General features: G+C 39.0%; 1 protein-coding gene across 3 annotated transcripts in view; it reads left to right on the top strand.

Moving 5' to 3' along the window:
- Window positions 1-16,011, top strand: part of SPIRE1 (spire type actin nucleation factor 1) — a 310,943-nt gene that overhangs the window by 274,030 nt on the left and 20,902 nt on the right. For all 3 annotated transcript variants that reach the window (XM_053668835.1, XM_053668836.1, XM_053668837.1), the window contains exon 10: window positions 14,609-14,699. In XM_053668835.1, the coding sequence (XP_053524810.1) occupies window positions 14,609-14,699 (91 nt within the window). The remainder of the gene's footprint in view (window positions 1-14,608; window positions 14,700-16,011) is intronic.

Genomic DNA, 16,011 nt, shown 5'->3' with positions numbered 1-16,011 from the left:
AAACCACATGATCATATCAATAGACGCGGAAAAAGCTTTCGATAAGGTACAACACCCATTTATGATAAAAACACTCGGCAAAGTGGGAATAGAGGGAACATTCCTCAATATAATAAAGGCCATTTATGAGAGACCTACAGCCAATATCATACTCAATGGGCAAAAACTAAAAGCTTTTCCACTAAGATCAGGAACAAGACAAGGATGTCCACTTTCACCACTTCTATTCAATATAGTATTAGAAGTTTTGGCCACAGCGATCAGGCAGGAAAAGGAAATAAAAGGCATCCAAATAGGAAAGGAGGAAACAAAACTGTCACTGTTTGCAGATGACGTGATAGTGTACATGGAAAATCCTATAGACTCTACCCCAAAACTACTCAAACTAATTAATGAATTTGGCGAAACATCAGGATACAAAGTCAATATCCAGAAATCAAAGGCATTTTTGTATACAAACAATGAATCAGCAGAAGCAGAAATCAAGGAAAAAATCCCATTCGATATAGCAAAAAGAAAAATAAAATATCTGGGAATAAACCTAACCAAAGAGGTAAAAGACCTGTATGCAGAAAACTACACAGCCCTGAAGAAAGAAATCAAGGAAGACACAAACAAATGGAAACATATACCGTGTTCATGGATTGGAAGAATTAACATCATCAAAATGTCCATACTACCCAAAGCAATATACAGATTCAATGCAATACCTATTAAAGTACCAATGGCATATTTCACAGACATAGAACAAACACTTCAAAAATTTATATGGAATCATAAACGAGCCCGAATAGCAGCTGCTCTTTTGAGAAAGAAGAACAAAGTAGGAGGGATCACAATACCTGATATCAAACTGTATTACAAAGCCACTGTAATCAAAACAGCCTGGTACTGGCATAAAAACAGGCACATAGACCAATGGAACAGAACAGAGAGCCCAGAAATCAACCCAACTCTCTACAGTCAATTAATATTCAACAAAGGGGGCAGTAACATAAAATGGAGTAAAGATAGCCTCTTCAGCAAATGGTGTGGGGAGAACTGGACAGCTACGTGCAAAAAAATGAAACTTGAGCACCAACTTACACCATACACCAAAATAAATTCAAGGTGGATAAAAGACTTAAATATAAGCCATGACACCATTAAAGTCCTAGAGGAGAACATTGGCAAGAAAATCTCAGATATTCCACGCAGCAACATTTTTACGGATATGTCCCCTAGAGCAAGGAATATAAAGGAAAGAATAAACAAATGGGATCTCATCAAAATAAAAAGCTTCTGCATGGCTAAAGAAAACAGTATTAAATTAGCAAGAGAACCAACTGTATGGGAAAATCTATTTGCCAATGATACCTCAGACAAAGGTTTAATCTCCAAAATATACAAAGAACTTACACAACTCCACTCTAGGAAGACATCTAACCCAATTAAAAAATGGGAAAAGGACTTGAACAGACACTTCTCCAAAGAGGACATACAGAATATCCAGAGACACATGAAGAGATGCTCAATATCGTTAGCTATCAGAGAGATGCAAATTAAAACCACAATGAGACACCACTTTACACCAGTCAGGATGGCTATCATAAACAAAGCAACGATCAACAAATGTTGGAGAGGGTGTGGGGAAAAGGGGTCCTTAGTTCACTGTTGGTGGGATTGCAGACTGGTACAACCATTATGGAAAACAGTATGGAATTTTCTCAGAAAAATTAAAATTGACCTGCCTTTTGACCCAGCAATTCCACTGCTAGGATTATACCCCAAGAATCCTAAAACATCAATTTCAAAGAACCTATGCACCACAATGTTCATAGGAGCACAATTTACAATAGCCAAGAGTTGGAAGCAACCTAGGTGCCCATCAGTAAATGAATGGATCCAAAAAATTGTGGTACATATACACAATGGAATTCTATGCAGCAGAGAGAAAGAAGGAGCTACTACCCTTTGCAACAACATGGATGGAACTGGAAAGCATTATGCTGAGTGAAATAGGCCAGGCATTGAAGGACAAATACCATATGATCTCACCTTTGACAGGAAGCTAAAGAATAAAACAAACAAGCAAACAGAATAAAAACAAAGACACTGAAATAGAGAACAAGTGGGCAGCGACCAGAGGGGAGAGGGAAGGGAATTTAAGGGGAAAAATGGGGAGGGATTTTGAGGAACAAGTATGAAAGACACAGAGATGAGGACTGGGGGGGGGGGGGGGGGAATGGGAGGGAGGGGGGCGACCGGGCAGGGGGGTGGGGTGGGATGGGAGAAATAGATAAAAAAAAAAATGTACTTGAAAAGTAACTAAATAAAATTTAATATTAAAAAAAAAAGAAAGAGAGAAGTGTACCATGGAACAAGGAGTCGCAAAGTCTAAAGAGCTACTTGGAAAGAGCACAACAACAGACATTTGGAAGAAATTGTGAGTCTATCTTGTGAAAAGAGCATTATCTATTAATGGGTTACATTATTTATTAAGGATGTCTTTTGTTGAGATTTGAAACTCCAACCCTTCCACTGTCACCACACACAGCACTGGCATGAGGTGCTGTTTTATTCTGCAGGACTTATGGGCTGATTGCTTCATCTTTGATTCCCCAGGCTATGGGATATGTTGAGAAGCACAATCAACATATCCCATTGAATACCGGTGAGGTTATCAATGTCATAGTGATAGTGTAATTGAGGACTATCCCCGTGAGAGGTCCTTGGAGGAGATGGACATTGAGAAGTGAGGGGAAAAGATCTGTCTTTGGTACTATTAGCTTTGTAGTTTTCCGGGTCAAAACCACAAGTCCTAAGGTGGTTTGTTTTGTCACCAAACCTTTATTTGCTCTAGTATGGGGCCTGCTACAAAAAGCAGAGCAATAGATTTTTCCCTCTAGATTAAAAACGCCTCTATAGATAAAATTTCAGGTTCCCTTTTAAGGAATTAAGTTAACTAGCAATCTTGTTTTCCATATATAAAGTGTTTTAAACTAACCAAATCTTAAAAATCACTTTAAAATATTCTTTGAAAATTACTTGATCTTTTAAAATTATTTTATCTATTTAATTAACTTAGTCAATTAAATACCATAAAGCTTTTAAAACTACATTTATAAACTTAATTTCTTTTTCAAGTATTTCAATTGGTTGATTTAACAAATAAGTACTTTTTCAGTACTAATGAATTTCTTATAAATGTAGTAATTGACAAACTGACCTATTTTACATGTTGCAATACTGAGACTAACACAAGATCTTAACCTTGAGATCAGTGTAAATAAAGCCCTTGAATAACCATTTCAAATTTATTTAAAATTATTATTTTAATTAACTAAATTTCCCTCTTTATTATAAATATATAAAATTATAAATATGCACAGCCTCTTCTTTCTTTGCGCTGCGATTGGCATACTCTAAATGTTTAAAAATATATAAATTCATGACCTTGGACATATGTTTACAGATGTGAAACCATCACCACAGTCAACATAATAAACATGTCCATCACCCCAAAGTTTTCACACATCTCTTTGTAAAGAATTCTCAGAACTCAATAATAAGAACAGAATTTCAAGCCAAATTGAAAAATTGGCAAAAGATTTGAACAGGTATTTTTACCAAAAACAAACTAATAACACATGAAAAGATGCTTGACATCTCTAGTAACCAGGGAAATGAAAAGTACAACCACAATTAGATACAATTACACACCTAATAGAAAGGCTATAATGAAAAAGACTGACCACACTTATTTTGGAGATGTGGAGGAACTCTCATACAGACCTGGGCACATGGCAGAATGGAACAAGCACTTTGGAAAATAGTTTAGCAGTTTCTTTAAATAGTTAAGTGTATCCCTATGATTCAATCCAGCCATTATGCTCCTAGGTATTAGCACAAAAGAAATGAGAGCAGATATACCTTGTTTTATTGCACTTCACAGAAACTGCATTTCTTACTAATGGAAGGTAAGACCCTCCACCAGCAAAAAGATTATGACTTGCTGAAGGCTCAGATAATGGTTAGCATTTTTTAGCAATAAAGTATTTTTAATCATGGTATATACATTGTTTTGTTTAAACATAACACTATTGTCCACTTAATCAACTATGGTATATTGTAACATAACTTTTATACGCACTGGCAAATAAAAAATCTGTGTAAATCAAAAAAAAATATCATGAGCATTTTCTCCTCTCATTAAATATCCTTTTCAAAGATCATGGCTAATATCTCTGTGATATTCCATCAAATAGTTTGCCATATTTTATTCATACAAAATAAATAAACCAGTCCCTTATTTTTGAACATTTAGGTTGTTTTCATTTTTTAACCATTATAAATAACCATACTGTTGTAAACATCCTCTTGGAATATTTTGGAAGTATATTTCCTAGATGAAAGAATGCACATTTTTACTTCTGGGCTTTTATTTATTTTTATTTAATATATTTTATTGATTATGCCATTACAATTGTCCTATTTCCCCCCCTTCATTCCCCTCCACCCTGCATACCCCTCTCCCACAATTCCCCCCCTTTAGTTTATGTCCATGTGTCACAAGTTCTTTAGTTTCTGTATTTCCCATACTATTCTTGCCCTCCCCCCTATTTTCTACCTACCGTCTATGCTACTTATTCTCTGTACCTTCTCCCCCCTTCTCCTCCTCCCACTCCCCTGTTGCTAACCCTCCATGTGATCTCCATTTCTATGGTTCTGCTCCTGATCTAGCTGTCCTTTTAGCTTGCTTTTGTTTTAGGTGTGGTTGTTAATAACTGTGCGTTTGCTGTCCTTTCACTGTTCATCTTTTTTATCTTCTTTTTCTTAGGTAAGTCCCTTTAACATTTAATATAATATGGGCTTGGTGATGATGAACTCCTTGAATTTGGCCTTATCTGAGAAGCACTTTATCTGTGCTTCCATTCTAAATGAAAGTTTTGCTGGATAGAGTAATCTTGGTTGTAGGTCTTTAGATTTCATGACTTGGGATACCTCTTTCCACCCCTTTCTTGCCTGTAAGGTCTCTTTTGAGAAATCAGATGAGATTTCTCAGGTGTGATGAGAACTCCTTTGTAGGTGACTGTCCCCTTATCTCTTGCTGCTTCTAGAATTCTCTCCATTTTAATCTTGGTTAATGTAACTATGATGTGCCTTGGTGTGTTTCTTCTTGGGTCCAGCTTTTTTGGGACTTTGAGCTTCCTAGACTTCCTGGAAGTCTATCTCCTTTGGCAGATTGGGGAAGTTCTCCTTCATTGTGTTTTCAAATAAGTTTTCAGTTTCTTGCTCTTCCTCTTCTCCTTCTAGCACCCCTGTGGTTTGAATGTTGGAACATTTAAAATTGTCCCAGAGGTTCCTCAGCCTCTTCTCTCTCTTTTTTTTTTTTTTTTTTTTAATTCTTGTTTCTTCATTCTTTTCTGTTTGGTCATTTTTTTCTTCTTTCTGGTCCACTGCCTTGATTAGAATCCTAGTTTCCTTTGCATCACTATTGATTTTCTGTGCATTTCCCTTCATTTCATTTAGTTTAGCTTTCATTTGTTCCTCTAATTTGTGACTAAAATCAAGCAGTTCTGTGAGCATCCTGATCACCAGTGTTTTGAACTGTGTGTATGTCTGATAGGTTGGCTATCTCTTGGTCACTTAGAATTATTGGCTCTGGGGCTTTGAGCTGTTCTTGAGCCATAATGTTTTAGTCTGTTTGAGCCTGTTATGTATGAGGGTCGGAGCCTTAGGTGTTCACCAGGGCAGGGCAACTCAGGTTTCTGGGTTGTGATGCTGTATGTGGGGGTGGAGTCAAGGGGGCAATGGCATTTGTTCCGTGCTCTCTCAGATTTCGATCCCCTCTGCTGCTTCCCACAAGCAAACCTGGCCCCCCTGGTGCTGGCTCCCGGCTCCTGGCTCCCAGGTGTGTGGATCTGTACACCCTCCAGGACTCTGTGGGTTTCTCCAACAAACTCTCTGTGAGCCTGGGAGCTTCTCCCGGCACCCCAACCCTGAAAGTTCTTCCAGTTGGTGCTCCTAGGCTTTAATTCCCGTCATTGGGGCCATAGCCTGCATGGTCTGTCTCACTGCTCGCTCCCTTACCTGGTTCATCTGCACTCAAATGTATGACTGTGGTCAGCCAGCTGCCTTCTGCCCCCAGTGGGTCCGCCCATTGCCACCCCACACCTGGAATCTGCCAGCTGCTGCCTGTGCTCCTGGGTCAGTCAGGCCAATTTTTCTTGCCAGATCCCGCTCTGCCAGCCACTGACTCCGCCCCTCTTACCAGTCTGGCTGAATGGTTCGCTGTTGTCGGACTTTAGTACAGTTCAATTTTCTGTGTTTTGGTTGCATTTTTGTTACTAAAACTTTGTTGTCTTTAAACTTGGTTGTGCAAGGAGGCACAGTGTTTCCACCTACGCCTCCATCTTGGCCGGAAGTCTGGAATGCACATTTTTATAGCTCTTAATACATGTTTCCAGGTTTCTTAAAGAAAACTATAACACCTACTTATTATTGAGTTAACTGTGTGTTACACTTTAGTTATTATAAATTAATAGCCTTCACAAAGATCCTAGAAGGTATCTATGATTGTTATATAAGTGATAAGGAAACAGAAACAGAAAGGTTTTTTTTTTTAACTTCGACTGTTGAGTTAGTAAATGATTTGAAACCCAAGTCTAACTCTTAAGTCTGTGTATCTCATAAACTTGCAGGTATTCTAACTAACAGTATATGAGAATACCTGAATCTTAAACATCAAACCTGGAAAGGGGCTTAGATATTTTGTCCAACATCATGACTTTTTAATGAGAAAACAGCCCCTAGTAGAGATAGAGACCACATTTAAAAAGTCATATAACTTTTTAAGTAGCAGAACCCTACTAGACTAGACCTTTTAACATCAGATATTTTTTCCATCTCTCCTTTTTTCTCTTCCAAGAAATCTAGTTTCAATGTGTCATGCATATCTTTAATAACCTTTTCTATCTTATCCCAGGTAACATTTTTTAAGATGAAAATGGGCTTTTTTTTTTCCCTAGGAAAAGGAAGATTCTCATTTCCGTTAAGTAGTTAAGTGCCCAGATTGGCCTCTGAGACAATTCTGGCAGTCTTCAATGACACGGCTACCCTTGGAACAAAGCAACAGTGAAGCACTGGGAATTATGAAAGTGACCTCATAGCCAGGACCTGATTAGAATCACCAGTCAGGACATAGAACCAGAAAAGGCCTAATTTAGTAAGTGTCAGAGACTAGTAATGGATCAGCCAATACAAACAAGCAAATTTCAGAAACCAGGTCAAGCAATAGAAAAGACTGATGTTTTGTTAGGTTTGTCAGAAACCTAACAAAATCCCCCAGACAGGCAAAAAGTGTCTAGTCAATGAGAATAGATGTGATAGGGGAGCAGCAAACAGGAGTCCACACATATATTCCCTCACTCAGTAGCTAGGACCTCTAAAAGTCTCCTGGTTCCTCCTCTGGGTATATTGTGATTCCTCTAGGGCAGGAACTAATCCTGGTGAAGGTTAGTATTCAAGTAGTCATAAAGGGGATATGCAGGGACAGAAAACCATCAATAGCTTCTGGAAACAAATCCCAAATGTCCCTGAATCAGACCAGTGTTCCCACAACTTTTCTGTCTCCTATAAACTGGCTTGTATTCATCCCACCTGCTCCAGGACAGGCTGTTTGCTGTTCACAATGGAAGTAATACAGATCAGTAAAGAAGAGTAGAGTAAAAGGTATGGACCTGTATCAGAGTTCTGTAAAAATAGGTTTTAAAAAATGTTTCTAGGGAAGGTGCTCTGATGTATGTGAGGCAGGGGTTCGATTTCTGCTGTTTCGATTAGGGTAGCATCCACCTCATAATTATTTGGGAAGTGCTGTGTATGGTTCCTTTTTTTCCCTAAGAAATACTATTGACTTATATTTCCTTCTGACCTTTCATAAGTAGAAAGAGGTCATTCTTGTTGCTTGCTAGCCTTTCTGGAGATTTATAGGACTAAACAAAGTTGAGGTTTTGCTTACATTGATTAATTTGTTCTTCATGATAAGTATCAAGAGTGTGGAGGTCACTGTTCAAACTGTCTTTGTTTCAGCTGCGTGATTTATGACAAGATCCGTTGAATTGTAGCTTGTTTGAAATTAATGCTTTCAGCAGTAGGTTTTAGGTGAGGCAAATTTTTAGTGAATGGCTAATTCTTAAAGATTCCTTAACTAAGTAGGTTAGAGAGAAATTTCACTATTTGCCATAATATATTAACCTGATTTTCTTCTATATTTAACAGTTTTCTATAGATATTATGGAAATAAGTTGCCTTCTAGTTCATGTATATTCCCTATCATAATAAATTTTAATGTATTAAGTATTGTACTTCATTTTTATACAGTTTAAAGCAAGGAGATCTTTTCTTACTGGTAATAGGAATTTAAATTTTATTTGGCACAGTGTAGACACTTCTAGGATCACATGACATTTCATGGAATTTCTTTTCATCCACTTATTCAAATATTTATTCATTACATAAGTGATGGGTTTGATACTAGGTAACAACAATGAACAAGACACATGGCATTTACCCTCATAGGGTGCCCAGTCTATTACTTTTATAAATATGTTCAATAATCCCCTAATAATAATAGTAACCACCATTTATTGTAGGCCGAGTAATGTGTTAAGCTTTTTGAATGCTATATCTCATCTGACCTTAGACCAATAACCATAGGAAAGATGGTATTATATACCCTCTTTTACAAATGATGAAACTAAGAGATCTGGTCAAGATGGTGGAGTAGGTAAAAGTTATACATGCTTCCTCCTGTAACACATCAAAATTACAACCTAACTACAGAACAGCCATCTTTGAGAACCACCTGAAATCTAGCTGAACAGAAGTCCTGTAACTAAGGATATACAGAAGAAGCCACATCAAGACTGGTAGGAAAGGCAGAGATATGAAACCAGCAGGTCTCATACTCAAGTATGGCAGATAAAAATCAGGAGGGATATCATAGCTGCATAGATCCCCCCTGAGAAGCAAGCAGTCTGAGCCCCACATGAGACTCGCCAAGCCTAGGGCTCCAGTGCCAGGAAAAGAAGTCCCCATAACCTGTAACTGTGAAAACAAGTGAAGATTCTGGCTGAGTGAAATCAAGAGCTCTTGGTGACCCAGGATTTCTCTTAAATGGCCCACACATGGACTGGCTGACAGACTCACTTATTCTGAGCCTTAGCTCTGCAGAATTAACTTGAAAGTTCCCAGGGGCATACTGGGGCAGAACTGATTGTTGGGCTTCAGGGCAGTGTCTGAGGGGGCAACTTCTCCCAGGCAGAGGTGCTGGCAGAAACCATTGTTTCTTTGTTGAGCCTTCCCCCTGCAGGCATAGGCAGTTGCCATATCTGAGTCTCCATCAACCTAGCTAACGCTGTTTGACCCACCCAGGTGATTTCCCAAGACCAATTCCACCCAACTTGCATGCCCACCCAAGATGTTTCCAGTGGCTTTCCTATACAAACAACTTGCCTTAGTTCATGCTGGGACTTTCCTAATATTTCTTAAAGGTTCACAAACACCAGTGAAGGGACCAGCTTCTTGCTAAGCAGCCCCAAGCCCAGTACTAACTAGCAGCAGCCAGCCTCAGTTTGCAGCTTAAGCTACCCCAGGCACCTCCAAGCACCATAGAAGTGGCAACCATCTGCAGATCACTTTGTAGCTCATACCAGCTGCCACAGGCAAGACACAAACAGTGGGTGATTTGACCTGCACCACCCAGAACCAGTGCACCCAGTGGCCAGCTTCCAGACCACCGCAAAGCACCACCCAACCATCTAAACAGACTACACAGCCAAATGCCAGACTCAGCAGGCGTTAGAGTCCCACTAAAGCAAATTCTGCTCTGTAAGGTCAGCACCTGCACAGAAGCTCCCCCACTGTAGTTACATCCAGTCCTCACAACCAGTCAGCCTGAGGATCAGTTCCTTCCACTGAAATGCATCAAGGCTCACCTGCCATAAGAGGACATACACACCTCACAGAAGGAACAAACTGGAGACCAAGCTCAGATGGGCCACTTTACCAAGACCAGTAGATAAAACAACTTTACCCAATACCTAGAAACAAACATAGGGAGGCTGCCAAAATGAGGAGACAAAGAAACATGTCCCAAATGAAAGAAAAGAATAAAACTCCAGAAAAAGAACAAAATAAAATGTAGACAAGCAATCTACCAGGTGCAAAGTTCAAATCACTGATTATACAGATGCTAAAGAACTTGGAGAATAAGTGAATAGACTTAGTGAAAACTTCAACAAAGAGACAGGAAAGAAACAATGGAGATAGAAAACAAAATAGAATCAGTCAGAAGTGAAGAATACAATAAATGAATATATTAGAGGGAGTCAGTGGTAGATTATATGAAGCAGAGGATCAAATCAGCAATTTGGAAGATAAGGTAACAGAAAACACCCAGTCAGAACAGCAAGATGAAAAAGGAATGTGGAAAAAAATGAAGCTAGTGTAAGGAGTACATCAAAGAGTATGTCAGGCTTAGTAATATATGTACCATATGGGTACCACAAGTGGAAACAAGAAGCAAGGAATTGAAAACCTATTTGAAGAAGTAATGATGGAAAACTTCCCTAACCTGGTGAAAGAAATAGACATACAAGTCTAAGAAGCAGGGAGAAACCTTCACAAGATGAATCCAAAGAGGTTCACACCAAGACACGTCATAATTAAAATGGTAAGTGATAAAGACAAAGAATCTTAAAAGGAACCAGAGAAAAGAAATAAGTTACCTACAAGGGAGCTCCCATAAGACTGTGAGCTGATTTCTCAACAGGCCAGAAGGGTTTGACATTAAATATTTAAAGTGATCAAAAGCAGGGACCTACAACCAAGATTACTATATTCAGCAAAGCTACCATTTAGAATGGAGAAAGAGTTTTCCAGACAAGAAAAAGCTAAAGGTGTTCATCAACACCAAACTAGTATTACAAGAAATAATAAATGAACTTCTTGGCAGTGGGGGGAGCCAGAGGAGGAGAAAGTGGAATAAAAAGTGTGAATAATAAAAATAGCAGTAATTACACATCTGTTAACAATTACTTAAATGTAAATGGATTAAATGCTTCAATTGTCTTTTGACATAAAGTGGCCGAATGGATAACAAAACAAGACCAGTAACATATGCTGTCTACAGGATACTCACTTCAGATTGAATGACACATATAGATTGAAAGTAAAGGCAGGGAAAGATATTTCATGGAAATGGAAACAAAAAAAAAAAAGCTGGAGTAGCAATAAACTTATTCCAGACAAAATAGACTTTAAAACAATTACTATAATAACAGTTAAAAGTGGACCCAGCAATTCCATTTCTGGGTATTTTTCTGAAGAAATCCAAAATACTAATTTGTTTTGTTGTTGTTGTTGTTTAATATATTTTATTTATTATGCCATTACACTTGTCCCATTTCCCCCCTTCATTCCCCTCCACCCTGCACACCCCTTCCCACCCCTTCCCCTCCTTTAGTTCATGTCCATGCGTCATAAGTTCTTTGGCTTCTACATTTCCCACACTACTCTTGCCCTCCCCCTATTTTCTCCCCATCTTCTATGCTACTTATTGTTTGTACATTCTCCCCCTCTCTCCTCCTCCTACTCCCCTGTTGCTAACCTTCCATGTGATCTCCATTTCTGTGGCTCCACTCCTGTGTTAGGTGTCCACTTAGTTTGCTTTTGTTTTAGGTGTGGTTGTTAATAACTGTGAGTTTACTACAATTTTACTATTCATATTTTTTATCTTCTTTTTCTTTTTTAATTAATTTTTTATTGATTATGCCATTACAGTTGTTTTATTCCCCCCTTCATTCCCCTCCACCCTACCCCCATCCCCACCATTAACCCCCCTCTTTAGTTTATGACCATGTGTCTCAAGTTCTTTAGATTCTATATTTCCCATACTATTCTTGCCCCCCATCTATTTTATGTCTACTGCCTATGCTACTTATTTTCTGTACCTTCTCCCCCCTTTTCCTCCTCCCACTCCCCTGTTGCTAACTCTCCTTGAGATCTTCATTTCTGTGTTTCCACTCCTCATCTAGCTGTCCTTGTAGTTTGCTTTTATTTTAGGTGTGGTTGTTAATAACTGTGAGTTTGCTGTCCTTTCACTGTTCATGTTTTTTTATCTTCTTTTTCTTAGGTAAGTCCCTTTAACATTTCATATAATAAGGGCTTGGTGATGATGAACTCCTTCAATTTGATCTTATCTGAGAAGCACTTTATCTGCCCTTCCATTCTAAATGTAAGCTTTGCTGGATAGAGCAATCTTGGATGTAGGTCTTTGGATTTCATGACTTGGAATACTTCTTTCCAGCCCCTTCTCGCCTGGAAGGTCTCTTTTGAGAAATCTGCTGACAGTCTGATGGGAACTCCTTTGTAGGTGACTGTCCCCTTATCTCTTGCTGCTTCTAGAATTCTCTTCATTTTAATCTTGGGTAATGTAATGATGTGCCTTGGTATGTTCCTTCTTGGGTCCACCTTCTTTGGGATTCTCTGAGCTTCCTAGACTTCCTGGAAGTCTATTTCCTTTGCCAGATTGGGGAAGTTCTCCTTTATTATTTGTTCAGATAAGTTTCCCACTTGTTGCTCTTCCTGTTCCCCTTCTGGTACCCGTATAATTTGGATGTTGGAACGTTTAAAGATATCCTGGAGGTTCCTAAGCCTCTCCTCATTGTTTTGAATTCTTGTTTCTTCATTTTTTTCTGATTGGTTGTTTCTTTCTTCCTTCTGGTCCACTCCCTTGATTTTAGTTCCAGTTTTCTTTCCATCACTGTTGGATTCCTGTGCATTTTTCTTCACTTCACTTAGTGTAGCCTTTATTGTTTCATCTAATTTGCAACCAAAATCAACCAGTTCTGTGAGCATCCTGATCACCAGTGTTTTGAACTGTGCATCTGATAGGTTGCCTATCTCTTGGTCGCTTAAAAATATTGGCTCTGAGGCTTTGATTTGTTCTTCTGATTGAGCCATTTTTGGTCAGGTCATGCCTGTTTTGTATGGGTAGCAGAGCTGTAGATGTTCACCAGGGTGGGGCAACCCATATTGGTGGGTTGTGACGCTGTATGTGGAGGTGGAGCCAGAGAGGGAGCAATGGGGCTTGTTCTGAGCTCTCTCAGATTTCAGTCCCCTCTGCTTCTTCCCACCAGCCGGTACCTTTTCAGTCAATGCTTTTAGGCTTTATTTCCTGTCGCCGGGGCCCTGGGTTGCGAGGTCTGTCTTGCTGCCTGTTTTTACGTAGTTTATCTGCATGCGAATGTGCGACCACAGTCAGGCCCACACCGCCTGCACTGTCAGGTCTGGCTGCCACTGCCTTTTCCTGCCCCGCAGTCCCTCTCTGCTGGCTGCCAACTCTGCCCCTCTTACTGGTCTGATTAAATGGTTGTCTGACTTCTGTACAGTTCAGTTTTCTGTCTGTTCTGGTTGTGTTTTTGTTTCTCAATCTTTGTTGTCCTTAATTTTGGTTGTGCAAGGAGGTACAGTATTTCTACCCACACCTCCATCTTGGCCAGAGCCAAAATACTAATTTGAAAAGACATGTGCAACCATAGGTTCATGCAGCATTATTTACAATAGCCATATTTAAGCAAGCTAAGTATCCATCAGCAGGTCAATTTATAAAGAATAACTGGTACATATATACGATAGAGTATTATTCAACCATAAAAGAGAATGAAATCTTGCCATCAGCAATAATGTGAATGGACCAAGAGAATACTGTGCTAATGTAAGTGAGGCAGAGAAAGACAAAATCAATATGATTTCACTTATATGTGGGATTGAAAAAACAAGTGAACAAACAAAAACAAATGAAACTCATAGATACAAAGAACTTTTTTCCTCACTCAACTATATGTTTATTGATTTTAGAGAGAGAAGAAGCCAGAGGGAGAGAAACATTGATCAGTTGCCTCCCATACACACCCCAACTAGGGATCAAACCCACGACCATTTTGTGTATACGACAATGCTTCACCCAACTGAGCCACTTGGCCAGGGAGATACAGAGAACATTTTGATGGTTGCCAGATGGGAGGGAGTTGCCAGATGGGAGGGAGTTGAGGGTTGGGTGAAAAGTTGAAAGGATTAAGAAGTACAAATTGGTAAGTTACAAAATAGTCAAGGGGATGTAAAATAGAGCATAGGGAATATAATCAATAAAATTATAATAATCGTGTATGGTTCCAGACAGGTACTAGATTTACCAGGGTAATCACTTTATAAGTTAAATGAATGTCCAATTATTATGTTGTACACCTGAAGGTATCATAATATTGTATGTCAACTGTAATTGAAAAATAAAAATGTATTTTAAAAATGATAAAACTAAGATAAGAAACTTGCAAAATGTCACATCACTAATAAGAGACAGAGCCAGGACACAAACCCAGACATATCTAACTTCAGATCCCTTCTACTTTGTCTTCTACTTTCCTTGATTTCTTCCATTATAATTTGTTGCCTCATGTTAAAATACATATTTAATTGCAAAATGTTATTAATTAGCAGAAACACACTAATAGTAAAATGTTATTAGTCTAAGGAATCTCACTATTTCTATTCATACATTTCTCAGGAAGATACTCTACACAAGTCAGCCAGCAGCAGCAGTGTGTCTCCCTCTTTCCTTGAAGATCCCTTCCTGGAGGCTGTGTCCACAAGGAAGAGTGAGTAAAGAACTAGCATCAGATACCTTAAAAACATTCTTGTCCTAGATTAGGGAATCTCAAAGTATCTTGTGATTATTTGGGGTATAAAGAACTAAAGCTGAAATTGCACTACTCAGGACCAGAAATATTCAGTCATATTCCTAGAGTGACATAAGGTAAGGCTAAACTAATAACAGACCTCAGTTTCTTAACTTACATCAATCAGCTTTGGGTTTACACATAATAGTTGTAGGAAATAAGTCAATTGTCTGTGGGGGTCGTTTTTAGATTAATTACCTCCTTGTCTGAATGTAAGCCTAAAGCCCAATAATCACACTTGTTACCACCCTCCACACACATATACATATATTCATACCCACATAACATGTGTAGATAGTAAAAACACTATAACTTCAGAATATTAAATGACTTCTAAATGCTTCTATTACCCTTTTTTTACTTATAAGATTATAAAGGATTAAAATCTTTATATTAATGGAGAAGATTCTGAGAAAATAGTAGAGTAGGTAGTACCAAGAATTTGCGTCTTCACCTGGACAACAAATTCAGTGGCAGAATTGGTTTCGTCTAAATATTTTAGACCTCCAGAATGTGTTGAAGGCTTTCAACTTCCAGGGAAAGATTTAGATAGTAAATTGTGGTTAATTTAAGTCACCTTATAGCAACTACTTATCTCCTACCCCCAGCCATGAGGCAGGCAGTTGTGTACTATTTCTGGAGCAATTTGTACACAGCTTTCAGGAGATAGGATGGGCCAGAAGGACCCTGTCCTCCAAAAACTGTGTTCTCATTTCTGTTTCTGACTCCAAAGGTGGGCAGCCATTGTTGAATTCTTACTAGTTTCCCCCCACTGCAGCTCATGGGACTTCCAGGACATTTAAAAGGCTGGCATCCAGAACAGCCTTCTAGCCAAGATGGAAGCATAGGTAGAACACTGCCTCCTCGCACAACCAAAAGAAGGACAACAACAATTTAAAAACAAAAAACAACCAGAACTGACAGAAAATCGAACTGTGTGGAAGTCTGACAACCAAGGAGTTAAAGAAGACACATTCATCCAGACCAGTAGGAGAAGCAGAGACAGGCAGTCAGGCAGGGATGACTTCCATCAAGGTGGTGGCTGGCGAATCCAATGAGGCAGTAGCTTGCAGACTGGGTGGTCCCACATTCACATGCAGATAAACTGGGAGGAACAACTAGTGAGCAAGATGGACTACACAACCCAGGGCTCCAGTGCTGAAAACACCTGTGGGGGTTGAGACAGCAGCAAGAGAAACTCCCAGCCTCACAGAAGAGTTCATTGAAGAGA

This window comes from Artibeus jamaicensis, unplaced genomic scaffold (genome assembly GCF_021234435.1).
Source record: "Artibeus jamaicensis isolate MK-2021 breed Jamaican fruit bat unplaced genomic scaffold, CSHL_Jam_final contig_511, whole genome shotgun sequence".
NCBI classification, from domain to species: domain Eukaryota; kingdom Metazoa; phylum Chordata; class Mammalia; order Chiroptera; family Phyllostomidae; genus Artibeus; species Artibeus jamaicensis.
Note: the sequence above shows the minus strand (reverse complement) of the source record. Positions and strands in the feature narration are given on the sequence as shown.